Raw genomic sequence first — 19,704 nt, forward strand, 5'->3', positions numbered from 1 at the left:
GCAGGCAGCGGCGGCGCGCGTGGAGGAACAAGCCGTGCCGCGTCTCGCCGGCACGGCTCACGGCACGGAATGGGGACGGCCTGGGAACGGATTGGCGAGCCGCAACGCGTCGCGCCGGCGAACCGTTCCGCCGGAACGGAACCCGCGACGGCCACGGCCCGCGTTGCGGGTGCCCTTATGCCTTCTTTTCTGGCTGAGGAATTAGAGAGGGGATCCCCTGCTGTGCACAGCAGGTGCGGTCCCCTCACTGTACATACACTATTCATTTGTTTAATAATAAAAAAAAAATTAATAAAAAAGTGAATAGTGAGGGGACCGCACCTGCTGTGCACAGCAGGGGATCCCCTCCCGAGGAATTATCCCTAATTCCAAAAGATAAGGCATAGTAAGTGCTTGTGAATTTTTTACTGTTTTTCAGTAGGATGTGGATTGCACTGTCAAATCTCTGCAATAAATCCCAAAACACATGAGCAGTGTTTAGCATTCAATAATTAAATTTTAAACTATAGTAGCATAAGTGATGTTGGTTTGATGCACATGAGTTTTATGTATATTGTTAGACTAGCTAAACATAAATTGAATTTAATTTTTTGATAATACTCCACATAAGATTAGTCTTTGTTTATAACTCTTAGTCTTCTCCTTGACTAATACTCCCTCTATCTTATTACAAGTAATATTGTTTCAAACACGAAATTTAAGAGAATATAGTATTTATTAAGGTAAAACTAAAATATCAATTATTTAAAGTGTGACAATATTATCATACTACTGCTGTGAAAGATAATTCAATTTGAAGGAGTTTTTTAATTAAAACAATTTAAAATTTTAATTTTGATCAAATGATTATACTACCTACAAAGTCTAGTCACATTACCTTCAATGGGCAAATTGTACAAGCACCTATTTCAAGTCAAGTCTTGATAAAGTTTTGTTTTGCAATGTGGAGTTTTGTGCTGCACATTAAAATGTGTGGTAGTTAATGCAAATCTTGAATCATTAAGTTTGGATAAGCTGTTTGGGCGATGCCCAATAGGTTTGTTCCACCTTGCTCAATCACATCCCTCCGGTTGAAACTTGTGATTTAAGGGTATCCACTATAACGCAGCCGGGGCTATAGCCCCGGCGGGGGGCGACCTATAATGGGTGGGACGTCCACCCCGCAGCAGATGAAAAAAATGGGGCGTACAGTCGATCAGCGAAACCGGGGCGAGGATGCGCCGGTTCGGGGCGGGGCGGGGCTATCTATAGTGGGGCGGCGAGGATGCGCCGGTTCGGGGCGGGGCGGGGCTATCTATAGTGGGGCGGCGGTCGGCGCGCCGGCCGCCCCCTTGAATTTTTTTTAATATAATTTTCGACAATTTTTTGAGAGATGAAGTGAGAAGGAAGAATGAATTTTTTTTAATACATTTTTTTTTTGTTATAACTGATTATAATTGGTTATAAAATTTTGGGGCTATTGGGAGTGTCCATTATAGCAGCTGAAACAAATTTTTGGGCTGTGAATAAAAAAATTGGAGCTGTGGGCCGGCCGCCCCCTTGAATTTTTTTTAATATAATTTTCGACAATTTTTTGAGAGATGAAGTGAGAAGGAAGAATGAATTTTTTTTAATACATTTTTTTTTGTTATAACTGATTATAATTGGTTATAAAATTTTGGGGCTATTGGGAGTGTCCATTATAGCAGCTGAAACAAATTTTTGGGCTGTGAATAAAAAAATTGGAGCTGTGAAAAAAAATGGCCGAGGCCCTATATAATATAGGCGGATACTCTAACTGCTACACGTTTATATATGTGTTGTGCTACACCCTGCTACACGTTTATATATGTGTTGTGCTACACCCTGATTCATTTAAATTTTTAGTCTGACATTTTGCTTTTCATTTTACCAAAAGTGGTAAAGAAATGCCTTCTCAAATCTAGGAGGGGTTTCTTTATCCATAGCATAAAAAACCCTATTACAGAGTACAATTATATCGAACTTTTAAAATATTCAATGATGTTATCATTTTAATTATATTTATAAAGTAATTAATTATATTTTTAAATTACTTTATAATGAAATCTCATCTGTCTCAATTAAATTGAATTATATTCTTTTTCTAAATGTCTAAGCTAGATTGAATCATTATTTTTTCTATAATAAAACATCAAATCGATTTTACTTTATTTCCTCTCAAATGTTCTCTATGCTATAATTTTAATATATTTTAAATTGTTTTATGATAAAAAATTCTATTTCATCCGTCTCAACTAAATTGAGTAATATTCTTATTCGAAGTGTTTTAGCTAAGTTAAGTCAATAATTTTTTTTCTTCTGAAAAACATCAAATTGCTCTTACTTTATTATCTCTTTTATCTCTCATCATTTTCTTTTCTATTTTATTTTATCTCCATTAAACCTATTTAACATTCTTAATCTCCTTGCCTAAAAAAATTTCTCAAACTTAGTTGGGATGCACATAGTAGTATGTTATGTGTTTAAATTTATTTATGGCATGTGGATGCGTAAAAACATACATATGGATGACCGAGTGTATTAAACAATATTGTTTGAGTAGTTAAACGTTTTGTCCACGTACTATTTTTCGTCCGCCAGAAAAACCTCCTATATATATATATATATATAGGGTAATGATCAAAATATAAATAATCTTAAGTGTATAACTAGAGAACAAATCTCAACCGCACATCTTAATGGAACAAATATTATTTATTTTAATAATATAAAATAGGCAAAGGGTATTTTCGTAAATTACCTTATGAAATTTAAATCTGGGATCAAATTACACGGTTTGTTCTCTCCCTCACGTCTAAAATGGCAATCTCCCTCTCGAGCATCTGAACATTGGCTCCGTCTCTCCCCCTCCGCTTCCTGTACAAATGCGGCGGCGACCGCGGCTGCGGCGGGGGCGGCGGAATGTGCTTTCCTCTCTGGCGGAGCTGTGGAAGCCATCCGAGCCTGCTGATCCCGAAGACATGTATGGTATTGATTACGACATGACCTTGCCTCAGGTGCTCAACAAGTGGCAGGCGCTCGAGGGAATGAGCTTGATCGATGGGGATGCAACCTCCTCGTCTTACCCTGGGATTCGACATAGTAGGGGATTGTTGCATTTGGGTTTTAATTAGCACAAATCGTGATAGGTGGATTATACAGTTTACACACAAACAATAATCATAAATTTCAATTTGAATTATATAGGACGATCACTTATTATAATCTTAAATGATAATTACAAGCTTGATCTAATTTTAAAATTTGAGTGTATATTGTCTCCACGCTTAGCCTCAAACATTATTGGTTATCGTTGATTTTGTGTAGATAGGAGTAATTCTTATGTTAAAGCTTTAATGTTTATCTCTTTGAGTTTTGTAAAAACACAATAGATAATTTAATTACTGACCAAGTAATGAAATCAGTAAAGAGCATATATTATTAAAGTTAAACGAGGTCTGGATGTTGAATAAAAAAAATATTCGAGTCAATAAAACACATCACTCTTATTTTGATTTTACTTCACTCTTGTTCACAAAACACATCACTCTTATTCTGATTTTACTTCACTCTTGTTCACAAAACACATCACTCTTATTCTGATTTTACTTCACTCTTGTTCACAAAACACATCACTGTTACTCTGATTTTACCTCACTCTTGTTCACAAAACACGTCACTCTTATTCTGATTTTACTTCACTCTTGTTCACAAACACATCACTCTTATTATGATTTTACTTCACTCTTGTTCACAAAACACATCACTCTTATTCTGATTTTACTTCACTCTTGTTCACAAAACACAATTTTACTTCACTCTTGTTCACAAAACACATCACTCTTACTCTGATTTTACTTCACTCTTGTTCACAAAACACATCACTCTTACTCTGATTTTACTTCACTCTTGTTCACAAAACACATCACTCTTACTCTGATTTTATTTCACTCTCTGATTTTACTTCACTCTTGTTCACAAAACACACCAATCTTGTTCACAAAACACATCACTCTTACTCTGATTTTACTTCACTCTTGTTCACAATACACATCACTCTTATTCTGATTTTAATTCACTCTTGTTCACAATACACATCACTCTTTAGACATGTTTAGAAGAAGAATCTCAGTAAACAGTTCCAAATGCGGCCACCTCTGAACCAAAATGCCACAATTCCATTTCCATCATCATTCATTATAGGAAAATCAATAAACAAGAATAGAGTGTCAATTATTACTCCCAATTGCATTTCATTTCGTATCCATCCAAATATCTCTACCATGCTAGAACATGAAAAATGTTCATGGTTTTCCTAATCTTTATCATTTTCTCATCGATTTTCACAAATGCACAACAATAAGACCTCCACATACTCCAGAAGCTCAAATCATCCCTCCTCGGCCCCTCCGCCGCCGCCGCCCTCCATGACTGGGCTGTGCCGCCGTCTCCTTCCCCTTCCGCGCACTGCACCTTCTCCCGCGTGATCTCGCTCAACGTCACCGTCCTTTGCGTACTACATTTCAGGCAAGCGCGGTCGTCGTCATAATAACTATTTTCAATCCTGTAGCTGAATTCACCAGTGTTTGAATTAGAGCTGGAGGTTTTGTTGGAGTAGATTTGATTAGAAGCTTTTGGAATTTTGGATTGGGTGGAATCAGAGTGTGACGAATAGGAAGAAGAGGAAGAACAATTGTTGATTCTAGGTTGGTAGGGCTGAGGACTTCTGTTCGCCATGGTTGAACACCACGAGCTGCTCTTCTTCTACTTCTCCTTCAATGACGTAAATTGGCTGCAATGACAATTATACCCCCGCCTTGTTATTGTGGAGTAAATTTGTGATTGAGGGAACTAATATCTCCTTAAATTCGAAAATTAATACTAGCCCTTGATTTTTTTTGATCTTGTGGCTATGATTTGTTCTCTAGTTATTTGGTTAAGGGGTATTTTCCATAGATCACTACCCTATATATATATATATATATATATAGGGAGATGATCAAAATAAGTATGCGTTTAAATCCAGAAATGCAGACCAAATCTTGGCCCTAGGATTAGATGATCTAATGGTCAATAATTAACCAAAAACACGGAAGGTCATAATTAAGCAATTTTAGGTCATATTATAATATTTGGGTTTAATGTCATGCTAAGATCGTTTTAGGTCATGCTTTGTTAGCATGACCTAAAAATTACCTAATTATGACCTAAAAGTGACCTAATTATGATATTGTTCTGCGTTTCTGTATTTAAATCTAGTTTTGCATAGATCAAAACCCTATATATATATATATATATATATATATATATATATAGGTGAGCGTTATTCTCCTTTTCACATCTTAGATCCTTTTTCCTTCTTAATATTACGCGTTAGATCTAAGGCATCAACGGATCAGATTGATTCTATAAAACTGGTTCCGTATTGCATTATAGAAGGTGGTTGTATGCATTACAGGGTTATTATTGACATTTGACGGAAAAGTAACTGCCACATTTTGGTATCTGCGAATAATGCACCACATGGTCACGAGTAATGCATATAATTGACTATATAATGCACAATATGTGAACTGCAATGCATACGAATAAGATGTACCATGTTATGATGTTTGGACACATGTTTCTTGTTTCCCCTAAGAGTTTAATAAGCTTAGGGGCTAGGGTATAGTACGTAGACACGTATGTAATCTTCACATGGTAACGAGTAATTGATATAATTGACTATATAATGCACAATTTGTGAACTGCAATGCATACGAACAAGATGTGCTGTGTTATGATGTTTGACACACGTTTCTTGTTTCCCCTAAGGGTTTAATAAGCTTAGGGGCTAGGGTATAGTACGTACGCATTAATAACAAATTATAAAATGATACGAATAATTCACCAAATTGTCACGAGTAATGGATGTTATTAACTATATAATGCACAATATGTGAACTGCAATGCATACGAATAAGATGTACCATGTTATGATGTTTGACACACGTTTCTTGTTTCCCCTAAGGGTTTAATAAGCTTAGGGGCTAGGGTATAGTACGTAGACATTACTAACAAATTGTTGTTATTGGAATATACGTATGTGCATTATTTGGTTTAGGTAGTGCATTATGTAGCTGTTAATTGTCATTATCTCAGTATATTATGCATTATTAGAGGTATTGTGTATATGGGTTAATCAACGGATTGAAGATTACATACGTGCATTTAGTAATGTCTACGTACTATACCCTAGCCCCTAAGCTTATTAAACCCTTAGGGGAAATAAGAAACGTGTGTCAAACATCATAACATGGTACATCTTATTCGTATGCATTGCAGTTCACATATTGTGCATTATATAGTTAATAACATCCATTACTCGTAACAATTTGGTGAATTATTCGTATCGTTTTATAATTTGTTATTAATGCGTACGTACTATACCCTAGCCCCTAAGCTTATTAAACCCTTAGGGGAAACAAGAAACGTGTGTCAAACATCATAACACAGCACATCTTGTTCGTATGCATTGCAGTTCACAAATTGTGCATTATATAGTCAAATATATCCATTACTCGTTACCATGTGAAGATTACATACATGTCTACGTACTATACCCTAGCCCCTAAGATTATTAAACCCTTAGGGGAAACAAGAAACGTGTGTCAAACATCATAACACAACACATCTTGTTCGTATGCATTGCAGTTCACAAATTGTGCATTATATAGTCAATTATATCCATTACTCGTTACCATGTGAAGATTACATACGTGTCTACGTACTATACCCTAGCCCCTAAGCTTATTAAACCCTTAGGGGAAACAAGAAACGTGTGTCCAAACATCATAACATGGTACATCTTATTCGTATGCATTGCAGTTCACATATTGTGCATTATATAGTCAATTATATGCATTACTCATGACCATGTGATGCATTATTCGCAGATACCAAAATGTGGCAGTTACTTTTCCGTCAAATGTCAATAATAACCCTGTAATGCATACAACCACCTTTTATAATGCAACACAGAACCAGTTTTATAGAATCAATCTGATCCGTTGATGCCTTAGATCTAACGCGTAATATTAAGAAGGAAAAAGGATCTAAGATGTGAAAAGGAGAATAACGCTCCCATATATATATATATATATATAGGACTATGATCAATACCAAACCGGTCTTAAACCTTAAACGCCGAACAACATCATTATAAGACAACCTTGAGTTCATTATAATGTACTAATAACAAACTTATAATGAACTTCAGATCTTTATATTATACTAGATGATGTCATTATTTTTAAATCTTTGAATTCCCTATAATGAACTACAAATAAAATTGTAATGAACTCCGCGTTGTTTAATAATGACGTGTTTGGTGTTTAGCGTTTAAAATTAGTTTGGTATATAAAACAACCCTATATATATATATATATATACTATAAGCTCTTTTGTTAAGTTCCCTTTCAAAAATCAAAGCTCGCCTCTCCCTCTCTTTGCAATGGCAAATTCTCACGGCGGAGGAGGATTACCAAGAAGAGGAGGTGTGGGGCATGATCAAGGCAAGAGCTCAACCCTCCATCCTAACCAGCAATCTCTCCGTCCAAAATCTTGAAGAAGAATCCCAAGAGGAACGAGGGCGAGGATGAGATGAGATGATATGGTGCCGCCGCATGAATATGTGGCATCCTTCTCCATGTGCGAGTGCGAAGGAGTTGGAAGAACTCTCAATTTGTTGGCTGTGTTTTGGAAGTCGGAGTTTGCCTTTTTTAGCTAGGAAACTCGAATACTAGAAAAATGTTCTAATTCAATTATGGCAGCCAGGGTCTTACATTTTGTACCGCAGATTTGCTTTTTTGGAAGTATTAAATTGTGTTTTTTATACTCCTCTTAAGTCCTCATCTCATCGTGTATTTAATTATTCCAACAAATTAACACTAGTCAATAATTTGATGATCAAATAAATCTAGTAGTACTTAAATTTATTTTGATTTGCTCCATGTTTCATGCCTTTGCGAATGACGAAATCTCTCTTTCAAAACTAAATTACTTGTTTATGTTTAACTTTAAGCATATAAACCAGTTTTTGAATTATTAAGATTAAATTAAATTGATCTAAGAAAAACAACTATGTCCTATATACCGGGTCCCGGCACTATTCCGTTTTGTTTGTTAAGTTTTTGGAATTTGAATTCTTTATACATCTCAATTGGAAACCATAGTTCCTTATTTAGAGATGATGTTCCTAATTTCATTTTAACTTCAATTTCTCTTATAGTAACTTCGACTCACTTCATTCTATTCTAAGTGAAGCACTTTTATTTCGACACAAGATTTTATATAATGTTGTTTTGTAAATAAAGTGGAGGGAATAAATTAAGTGAGAAAAAATATAGAGAGAGTAATATATTTATATTTAGAAATGTTTCATTTAGAGTGAGACAACAAAACAAAAGTAAAATGTGTCACTTAGAGTGTGACAACTAACAGTGGGAGTAGATTACAATTAATTAGATTGATCAATAAATAATTATATACTCCATAATCTTTTGTTGAACCATGTTAGACAATTAAGAAAGGTGAATTTATTTCGTGATATGAGTTTTGGTCCTTTTGATATTATACACTACATTAATACTATGATTTTTCTACTTTCCAAGAAAAACAAACAATCCCGTTTAAGTTGTACATTTCAGGTTTCTATATACAACTAATTAATCCCTCCTTTTTTTCACCATGCAAATAATATGATTAAAACATCAAAAAAAGAATCACTATAGCAAAATGTACCTTGTCAAACAATAGTTTTAGACAACTCTACAACCCAACACATCATTTTCAATAATGGGCCAATCTGGGCCAGCCCAGCCCAGCCCACCTAATAAATCTATTCCCAGTTTCCCATAACTTTAGTTGGGTAATTTGAACCACCTCGGTGAAAATATGAGCAAATAATTCAAGAAGCTATGAACAATTATTCAAATAGAATCTTATACACTACATATCAAATTATTTTAGAAAAAGACTCCATCTAATATATACACACATCACATAACATAACATTAAATAAAAAACCACATAATAAACTTATAAACTAAAATCAGAGTTGCAAATTACTCACCCTAAACCAATCTAAAACTATGATTTACTTAATTAGTTGTGAAATTTGAAAGAGAGAGAATGAAATGTGACCCAAGTTGGAATCTGTTGTTTGCTCCTTTGAAATAGCATTAATGATGATACCAAAAAGTAGGCAGTCTTACACCTACCACAAGCACTTCGTCAATAAAGTTGCAAGACTTTAGGTAGAGCTCACTAAATGCAATTCTTCTCCCCTTCTTCTTCTCCTTCCTTTTGAGATATACTAGAAGATCAAACTTCCTTAAGAAACAGACTGGATCAAACTGTATTTTACCCCCTCACTACTCTGTCGAACCGGGGTGAAAGGACCACCCTAAGCGCAACGGATTCGTCTTTCGATTACAACTTACAAGAACATACACTTATCTTCAATTTCCATGCATTGTGATTATGAATCTGCCTAGTCCAAAAAAAAGTGTCTAGCTAGATAGGTCTCAAACATATCCCAACAAAACTACTAATGGCCAAATATGGACAAACCCTAATCCATTTCACATGAAACAACATTAACTAAACACGCCCAAGTACACATTTGTATGGTACCTATCACATAAGCACTATTTAAACAGAAAAAAACAGCATATTCATCATCTATACAAATATACCTAACCAACCATTTCAACAAAAAAGTTAATTACTCCCCTTTTTGCATGGAAGGAAAAGAGAGTGATACGAAGCGGTCGCATAGCAGGCATACGTGATATTGGCACGGCTCAATCAGATAACCGGGCTCCAAGCCTAACGAGCGCGCCTCTCAAATTGAACCGCACCAATATCTCGTGTATCGTTAGTACATACGTACACCACTCTTCCAATCCTTCACATTGCCAATTAATTAAGTAGTAAAAGGGAAAAAAAGAAGAAGAAGATTGGTGTAGTGAATGAAGAAGGAGAGATATATAAATAAGAGGGAGAGGGAGAGGGAGAGGGAGAGGCATTGAATTTGCCAACAACCCAACAACAAAAAGGAGAGTATATTTACTCAAAAGCTATGTAACGATGAAAAAGGTCACTGCAGCAAATCTGGAGCCTTCAATATGTATTTATGAGGTCGGGGAAAAGGCGTGTTAGCACCATCACTACTAACTGCAATTTTTAAATTTTATTTTTGAATTTCAAATGCGATCTTATTTGTCAATTTTTAAGTAATCGAAGAAATTAAATTCATGGCAGTGGTTTTCTAGTTTATAAATAACTGCCGTCATTGTCGATTTTGGTTTTGTGGAATTTTCTTGTTTCTTGCTTTTGTTTTTATTTACTTTGTATTTATGAAACGAGAATTATTTGGGTGAAATGATTGTCGTGTGTGTAACTGTAACTATAAATACCAGTGGACTATTAATTCATTTCTCTATGGACCATTTCTTTCATCATGAATTCAACAATAAATTGTCCCTATGTGCTTTGAACTTTAACCTTCATGATCTGTCAAAAAGGAATCTTCACCTATTGTAGGAAAATATAAATGTATAGCTTTGATATGTAGTTTCAGCATACAATGCCGAAAACGTCAATTGTGTCTGAATTATTTGAAAATCAGAATGCGCTTGCCGTCGTTTTTAAGTGGTGAAATTGTCATTTTATTATTTTTTCATATTTGTATTTTATTTCCTTTTAAGTTACTAGGGTTTCTGAACCACTTATAGGTATGTTTTGATGTTAAACTAATTAAAAATAAATGTGATTAATAAATTCAAGTATGAAGTAAACTGTTGAACCTTAATTAAGATGGATGTACTGCACATTTGGATATATATGAGTTTTTGCCAAGATTAAAAGTATAATCTTGTAATGGAAGTTTCAATTAACAGTCGTGAGTATAGGGGGGTCTCATTGTCGAGTTTAATCCTTTGGTTTCCATTTCACTTTTACTTTAGATTATGAATCAAGAGACAAAATAAATCCAACAATAAAGCTTTGTGTTCCACAAGTAGCCCATGCCCTTAAAATCTCACATTATACTGTTGGAGGAAATGGCTACAAAATTGAAAAACAAAAAACCCCAAAAGGTTGAAAAAAGTAAAAAATAAAACCACATATTCTTTACTCCAAGTGTAGAATTATATCTTTAGTTTTTATTGACCGAAAATTTAGTAGTAAATTATATTGAGAGCCGTATATATATTTCTACATTTTTGTTATACATAGAGCTGTATATATATTTTTACATTTTTGTAATACATAGGTCACGTGAGTATTTTAAAGGCAATGTGATGCAAACATGCTACAAGAATGACAAACTGATTGAATTACGTTAACCCTAGTTTTTTTGAATTCGAAATATATTAGTAATATCAAAACTGACTGCAAAACAATTAAACTTACTGTTGCCTGTGAGTTTAAAATGAATAAAAAATTTCGAAAATTTAATAAATTGACAATTTTGCCCTTACACGATGTCTAGTAGCTAAAATCGCAAGCTCGGTGCGAGTTTCAAGTCAATCCGAGACAATTGATGTTTTCGACATCGTTGATACGTAGATAATTAACTAGATACAGGAAAAGAAGAGGCATTAGGAGGATGTTGATATGGATAGGAATAAAGAAGGTTAGGAATATAGAGAAATAATTGGTTGAGGAAGTGTCCCTCTCTTCATGCTATGCTACATGCCATTAAAACTATGTTGTGTTTTCAACGTACATCACACCAACATTAAACACCATGGCTGTTTTCACGTGATTTTAGTGACCACCTCTTGTCCCTCACCTAACTCCTCTTATTCTATCTCTACACATTTACACATCAAAATTCAACTCTTCTTATAATGTGGAGAGTCTTGATCCTTGGCCTATGTCGATGGTGAATACGGCTGCGGCAGCCACAGCTAGCGGACCTTTGTCAACGACGACGATGACGACGACGGTGAGAGCAACGAGGGTGGTGTAGTGAGCCATTGTATGGCTTGAACAGTTAAATTGGGCGCCGATAATTGTCATGACCAAATTTAATTTTGGGACCTTATAATAAAGGAAAAGAGGCATCTATGAAGTATAAATGAAGGTGGACCACTTGATCATATTATTCATATAGTTGCTCGCTTTCAACTAGGATAACTAATTGTGATTCATAAATACCAATTTAGGATTATCGTATAAAAATTAACCCACAAAAAATTACTCCATCACAATTTATCTCAATCTTATGTTTATATTAAAGAAGATTAATATTTGATTAATATGTGGATATTTTTCAACACTTTCAATAAATTACTATTGTTTTGCGGAAAAATCTTAACAAAATATTTACATGAAATAGTTGTGATATGTGCTATATAGTTCTTTCATTTTTAATTTTATACTCCATATTGTACCAAAATATAATGAATATAGTGTGCGCCAAATTAAATTATATAGACTCGATTAAGTAACGTTACATTGTCGTACATCATGTAAACATATATAGATCATATCAATTTCAATATCAAGAGTTCAAAACACGACAAAACACTTACCAATAATCAGATTTGTTTTAAATTTTTGTGAATAAATTAGTTAACTTTTTCTTCAATATTCAGAAAAATATAGTATTTTTTATTTTGTGAATAAATTTGTCAAATGTTTGAGGTGTTCAATCTGGTTACAAAAATACTGAAATTTGCCTATTAAGATAAGTACCAATTTCGTGTACGAATCAAACACCTCACTTTGTATCCTTCTCAATATAATTAAAACCCTCTTAATCTTAATTCATATCCCTTTTATTTCATTGTTTCGAACGCGTCCCAAATTATACAGAGTCAACCTCTCAAGCTGCAATTACTCTGTGTTGTTGCGTCTTTAGTGAGTCTGCGACGCTCTCTCTGCTTTAATTTGTGTGTTTTAGTTGCTTGATGTTGTTTCGATTTCTGATATTCGCAGTTGGAGATATAAAAATCGAATCTTGCGATGGCCAAGAGTTCTTTCAAACTAGAGCACCCTTTGGGTATGCCGTTTCTACCTTGATCTGTATTGATTTTGGTAATTTGATCATTTGATGTAGTGATAAATGTTTTGGTAACCCCTTTTATTTATTGGTAGCTTTCCCAGACGGAACTCTGTTTTTTTTTTCTATTTTGCATTTGACTTTGTGGTTTGATTGTGTATTGCTTGAATAGCAGTTGCTATCTGATTGGAAATTGGTTTTGTTTTTTGGGTTGAATTCATGTATTTGATTTCTTGCAGTATGATGATTGATATGTGAATAGAGAAATTTGGTTGAACTCTGATAATCACACAGTAACATTCAGATAAAAAACTCCCCCTAAATTGGCTGACATAATTCCCTAATATCTAGGGCATCACCACTTTCTTAATCAGAGTTCTTGAAGCTTTTAGTTAGTTGCTGTGTATATCTTTGATTATAAGAAAGAGTTAACTGTGTGAGTTGCATAGTCACGAACAGCGACTGTTGCAATGTAGGAATTGGATTAGGTTTAATTCGTATCCATTTTATTAGGGCCTCCTAGGACTAAAGCTGTTATAATTTGTGTTTTACATTTTTCTACATGCATAACGTTTGTGCTGGACCAGCATTATTGCTGCCAAGCTTTGGTGTCTTCATCAGAATATCTCCGTATTCATCGCTGATCACTCATTTTTTTGGTGCCTATTACTGCAGAGAAAAGACAGGCAGAGTCTGGTCGCATCAGAGAGAAATACCCGGATAGAATACCAGTGAGTTAAACAATTTATTCCGCAGTTGAGGTGTAATTATATGCATTTTTTGCAGTTCTTATTTCTCTTTTTGTTATTATACGTTTAGGTCATTGTGGAGAAGGCAGGAAGGAGTGATGTTCCTGACATTGATAAAAAGAAGTGAGTGCAACAACTTAACTGTGGTGTAAAAAGCTCATTAATTTAATTTTTATTATATTTATCTTTGTAGAACATGATGTGATTATCATGTGTATGTGTTAGTAACAGCTTAATAAGAACTATAATTTGTGGATGCTTGTTGATTAAGACGGTGATTAGCAAGCCCTTTTGAGGGCACGCAAGTGTTGTTCATCTTGCACGCGTGTTTTTTCCAATTAGTGATAGATAGTGGTTGAGTGCATGTTTTTGAACTTATATCTTCCTAAGGTTGCAACGAAGCCTTAATTTGTCGCTGTTAGGTTAAGCAACTAATGTATTCTTTACTAGAATGCATCATCACTTCCTAAGAATTGCAGATATCTGGTTCCTGCTGATCTGACCGTGGGACAGTTTGTTTATGTGGTTCGCAAGAGGATCAAACTGAGTGCTGAGAAAGCTATCTTCATCTTTGTCAACGATGTACTGCCTCCAACTGGTGAGTGGGCTAGCTCCTTACGATTACTGCCTATTCATATTTGTTGTTAACTTACAAGTTACAACGTGCTTTGGTTGTTATAGCTTCATTGTTGTCTGCAATCTATGACGAATACAAGGATGAAGATGGGTTTCTCTACATGACTTATAGCGGCGAGAACACATTTGGCTTTTACAAAGGGCAGTGAACCTGTGACAATCTATTTCTTTAGTTAGCATTACAATTGTACATTTCTCTCCGGTTCATTACTTATGCCTGCTACCTTCCGTGAGAAACTTACCTACACAATACCTTGGCCAATAAATCTCTGTTCATATCATCATTATTATGCGAATTTAAACGAGCCATTTTATCTTGAATTGATAGTCTTGATTGATCACAAATGAAGGTGACAATGTGTGGACTATGCTGTCTACTCAAATAGCTTCATAGTCTAAAGTTGCATTACATGATTTGGGAAATCTAATTTCATTTGCAACATACATAGGTGTGTTTGTGTTCATGTGTTAGAGGTTTTCTTTTGGCATTTATTTTTCACCCACTTGATGCTCATGGATGTGCTGTTCTTGACCTTGAGCGCCGCTGCTTTGGCCTTCCCGAACCCACCCGTCTTCTTTTCAGCCGCAGTCTCCTTGTTGCTTTTGGTGTCCTCCTCTGCCATAGCACCAAACCCTCCCTCACCCCATTGATCTGCCCAGCTCGGCCCGTCCGTAGCCATCCTAGTTTCCTGCATGTAGATTGCTTTCATATTAGATCTTATTAAGATTCTTGCTCACACTGATCTACATAGATTTCAAGAATCTAGGCGCACACACACACACACACACACACACACAAGAGAGAGAGAATACCATACCTGGTGTTGAAGATAGATAGAGATGGGAGTTGAAATTGAATGAAGAAAGAGATGATTCTGAATGGTAGATATATGGGATGAATAAGCAAGGATGCATGTGGATGGGCTGTCATTTTAACAAATTTCATTTTCTTTAAGAAGAAATGCCAACTCACAAGTTACTCTCTTTCTAAGCAACGTTTTGGCTCCCTACCATTATTATTATTGTTTCTTATATCATTTCTCAATGCTAATTTGGCCTAATTCCCAATTAAGCTAATCCACTACTAATTGTTTTGTGGTTTTCAAAAACCCCATATTTGAGCAAATGATATTTAGCCTTTGAGCATCCTGGGCCGTCATCTAATTATTTATTTTACAGAAAATTACATTTTTAGTCCTAGGACGTTATATACTTATATCATTTGTGATCTCTATTCTTTAAAAATATCACCTAACCTCATTGGACATTGATAGTAAAATATTGTTGGATTAAAAATATCACCTAACCTCATTGGACATTGATAGTAAAATATTGTTTGAAGGATTTTTGCACTTTTGAAGCTTTTTTTTTACCAAGATCCAAGAATCCCTATGTTATAAGGATTATATTTATTTATGTTTTCTTTCATGAGAGAGATAGCTGCCACTTCGACTACATTTGGGTGATTCATTTTGTTGTATTTCCTCAAGTGAAGTTGTCAAAGTATGTGGCAAATAATTGCTCATCGTGCCACATGCTTGAAGGAAATGAATGAACCAAAGTGATGGTTTTCTCTTGTTCTAAAAAAATGAAAAGTCATCCAATAATATTACTACTAGTATATTAATATCCAGAGATATCTGATGATATTTTTAAGAATATGGATAGCGGATTACTTTAATGCAATATCCAAGAACTAAAAATGAAATTCTCTCAATTACAAAATCTTTTAGTTTTTCTTTTCTTTTTTGGTTTGAAATGATCACTTTTACACTATACTAATTTGGACTGACAAAGAGGAACTTGAGGATGAAGCCTCAAAGGGTCAAGATTCACACATTATAAATTCGATTCTGTTGCTTCCTTTTCACACATCAGATTTGTCGTTGAATTACCACTTTCTACACCCCCTTGATTTGTGTGTCTTAACTCTTTGTTTTATTGACCACCAAATCTTGTTTCCACTTTCTCTTTACCTTTCAACATATTTTGTTTTGAATGGCAAAAAGAATCTATGTGTCTGTTATTTTGGGCCTCAACAAAATTGATTCTTCAAATAATTAGTGAGGAGAGATGCTTTTCTTGCAAATGGGAGTTTCAATGTTGCTTAATTGTTGCCGTTAGCACGTTCCTTAGATTCTCAAAACATGTTAATCAACACAAAATTGAAGTATAATACAAATAAAAATTTTTCCTGTCATCTAAATTAACAATTAAAAGCCATAAATAAATTAATTCACTTCGTTTTCCTCGTCGACTTGGACTTGCTCAATTTCCCACTCTTTGCGTCAAAACTACTCCAGCTATAGCCGCTGGGAATTGCAAAAGGGTCTTGCGGGAGGCTGCCCCCGCCCGCCTGGTGACGGGCGGAGCCACCCCTCAGCCACGACGACGACAACGAGAAGTAGCCGCTCCCGTTGTCGCTAGCAAACTGCCTTGGGCTCGAGAGCGGAGTGAAGAAATCATCAGCCGGCTGCAGCTCCACAAATTTGGTGAATGTTATCACCACTCGAACTGTAGGAACCACAGGAATCGCAACCTGATTGAATCACAAGATTAGCATTTCGAAATAAAGAAAAATCGCATAAAGCGTGTGCTGGTTTGGTTTTTTGACTTATGCATGAAAAGAATGAATTAAAGCAAAAGCAAATCAAAATAAATACTACTGCACTGAATCAGAAAACCGGGGGAAAAGTAATGAATTGTCGAATTTGACCCTCACCTTTACGGGAAATGTACCGGAGGGAAACGTCGTCGTCAGAATCTCCCGCATGCGTCTAACGGTCTTCACTTTATTCACTAGGATATCGAGTAACGGAAGTAACTCCTCCGTCTTCAGCGGAAACTGCTCCGTTAGCCACACTGTCGGCCGGAGACTCTTCGCGTACTCCTTCTCCTTCGTCGCCGGCGCCGCCGCTAATCTCTCGTGCGGCGGCGGCGGCTTCGATCTCCTCGAATCGATCGGAATTATATCCACGCTCTTCCTCGACACCGTCACGAATTCCCGATCCTCCCTCACGAAGCTGCTGTGCCGCCGCTGATTTCTGCTTCCGTCGCTGAATCTCGGATTCTCGGCAACGATGAAGCCTTCGTCCGACTCGTCGTCGATCTCCAGCGGCAGCACGCACGTCGGCGAGAACGGATCGTCTCTGCGCTCCCCCGCGTTCACTTTCCGCGAGCGGAAAGTGAACATCACGTTGTGCATTTCGTAAACCCTAGCTTTCCATTCCCCGACGCTCTCCGTCTTCTCCTGCCGCCTCCAATTCGTACGGCCGATCAATTCCGCTTTCGTCACGTCCATCCCCGGCCGATAAACGCTCGTCTGATTGCAGAAATTGGAAACCTCGGCGTCGGGTAACGGATTCCCCGCATTCTCAAACGCATCGTAGATTTTCCTCTCGTCGTGATTCAGGATCAGGAGAGATCCTTCTGGAATGTCAACTCCGTTACCGTTTCTGCAATTGAAGTCGTTTAGAAAGAGAAAGCTCTGATTCGCGCGATGGATTTTGAGGCCGTCGTAGCCGGCGAGGGAAGTGTCGGCGCGTAGATTACCATCGCGCTTCCAGATTTTGTAAGTATCCGAGGGAGCGATTTTGCCAACAAGCGGCACAATCGAGCTCTCGAAATGGAACGAGATCTCCATGTAGAAATCCCTCATCCGCCGCAGCGCCGCGACGAGGCGCGGCAGGCGCCGCCGCCACTTGCACCAGGCGGCGCGGTGGTGGTGCTGGACCAGCGGCGCGACGATCTCGGGGCAGCGGCGGAGGAGCGCCTCCTGGAGCGGATTCCATCCGGCGGCGTTCTGGAGGGAGATGTTGGCACCGGCGGCGGCGAGCGCGCGGGCGGCGGCGGCGTCGTTGAGGCGGACGGCGATGTGGAGCGGGGTCTCGCGGAGGCGGTTTTCGCGGCCGTCGAGGGCGGCGGAGATTCGGTCGGCGATTTGCTCGTGGGCGAGGGATTCGGATTCGGATTCGGTTTCAATGAAGGTGGGATCGGGAAGTTTGGGGAGGGAGGAGAGGAGTTTGGTGAGGGCGAAATGGTCGGCGGTGGCGACGGCATAGTGGATGGGGCTGTCGGAGAAATCGTGGGGGCGGATGACGGCGGCCGTCGATTTGGTGGAGGAGTTGGACATTGGGGGTTTTTGATTGGCGTTATTGTGATTGTTAACTCTTTATTTGGAAGTTTATATATGCTTTTCCGCTTCTTTTGTTTTTTTCAAATTTTTATTTGTGTGTATTATCGATGTAAGTTTTAATTTTGGATTCTTAAATAGTCACCTTGTCCTCTCCTATCTTTTCCGTTTTCTGTCGTTTGAATTATTTGTACTACTACTAAATGGTAGTAGCGTGAATTATTCTTTTTATAGGGTGATATTTGTATGGTAAGTTGAAAGAATATGAAGTATAATAAAAAGTAAAATAACTTAAATAATGTTTTTATTTGAAAATTTTATGTTTTTTATCTCATAAAATATTTGTACTTTTCCATTTTCGTACAAAAAATATGGTTTTTTTTTATCTCAAAAAAAGTTAGACACGGATAACCAACCCTAGGAGGGGAAGTATATATCTCAATGTCAATAGAACATTACTATAAATACAAAAAAAAGTGTACAACTGCTCAGCTTAACAAGGGAATGGGGGGCAAATTAGTCATTAGACAAGTGAGTAGGTCCAATCGGGCTCGACTTTTGGCGGTGTTGAATAAAAAAATAGTGAGGACTTAAGAGCATCTCCAGTGGGCGGACATCCCACTCGGACATCCACTAGGACATCCCAAAAACATCTCATGTCACGTCACTAGGACATCCCACCCCACTGCCACATCACTAGGACATCCCCTGCATATCCGCCCTTCCCATCGCCCTTCCCACTAGGACATCCCGCAATTAAAAAAATCACAATAATTTAATTTTAACATAAACAAAAAGTACGGGAAAGCAAAATACGGAAAAATTACGGGAAATACTTGAAAAGGGCAAACATACAAAGTCATAAAACATTAAAAAAAAAACAAATTTAGGAAAAAAAGAAAAATACATAATCATGAAAAAAAAAATACATAGTCCAACATCCCCGGCTCACTCCGCACTGTCCTCGTCGCCCGTGCCATCGCCGCTACCAGTGCCGCCCCCGTCGCCCGTGCCAGGCCCGTCGTCCCCTCCGCTTATCTCGGCGCCATCATCTCCAATGGGTGGCATCCCCAAATCGCGCCGACATCCATCGATGATTTCCTTCAGCATCCTCTTGTACGTCGCATCGGTCG

General features: G+C 37.1%; 2 protein-coding genes across 2 annotated transcripts; one reads left to right on the forward strand and one right to left on the reverse strand.

Annotated features, from left to right (window-relative positions):
* Positions 1-12,722: 12,722 nt before the first annotated feature.
* LOC121777562 (autophagy-related protein 8C-like) lies at positions 12,723-14,760 on the forward strand. Its single transcript, XM_042174859.1, has 6 exons — positions 12,723-12,912; positions 12,991-13,054; positions 13,730-13,785; positions 13,874-13,926; positions 14,283-14,401; positions 14,485-14,760. Exons 2-6 carry the CDS (start codon positions 13,018-13,020, stop codon positions 14,586-14,588), a joined length of 369 nt encoding a protein of 122 aa, XP_042030793.1. The 5' UTR covers positions 12,723-12,912; positions 12,991-13,017; the 3' UTR covers positions 14,589-14,760.
* A 1,768-nt stretch (positions 14,761-16,528) lies between these two features.
* On the reverse strand, positions 16,529-18,738 carry LOC121777561 (ankyrin repeat domain-containing protein 13C-like). Its single transcript, XM_042174858.1, has 2 exons — positions 17,162-18,738; positions 16,529-16,978 (listed from the first exon to the last, which is right to left on the reverse strand). The coding sequence occupies exons 1-2, from the start codon at positions 18,569-18,571 to the stop codon at positions 16,676-16,678; spliced, it is 1,713 nt and encodes a 570-aa protein (XP_042030792.1). The 5' UTR covers positions 18,572-18,738; the 3' UTR covers positions 16,529-16,675.
* Positions 18,739-19,704: the final 966 nt, after the last annotated feature.

Source organism: Salvia splendens, chromosome 18 (assembly GCF_004379255.2).
Source record: "Salvia splendens isolate huo1 chromosome 18, SspV2, whole genome shotgun sequence".
NCBI lineage: Eukaryota > Viridiplantae > Streptophyta > Magnoliopsida > Lamiales > Lamiaceae > Salvia > Salvia splendens.

Coding starts and splice junctions, on each gene's coding strand:
- LOC121777561 (XM_042174858.1), bottom strand. CDS start 18,571: ATGTCCAACTCCTCCACCAAATCGACGGCCGCCGTCATCCGCCCCCAC. Junction 16,979..17,161: donor CCGGTACATTTCCCGTAAAG/GTGAGGGTCAAA, acceptor TGATTCAATCAG/GTTGCGATTCCTGTGGTTCC.
- LOC121777562 (XM_042174859.1), top strand. CDS start 13,018: ATGGCCAAGAGTTCTTTCAAACTAGAGCACCCTTTGG. Junction 13,786..13,873: donor AATACCCGGATAGAATACCA/GTGAGTTAAACA, acceptor TTATACGTTTAG/GTCATTGTGGAGAAGGCAGG. Junction 14,402..14,484: donor CGATGTACTGCCTCCAACTG/GTGAGTGGGCTA, acceptor TGGTTGTTATAG/CTTCATTGTTGTCTGCAATC.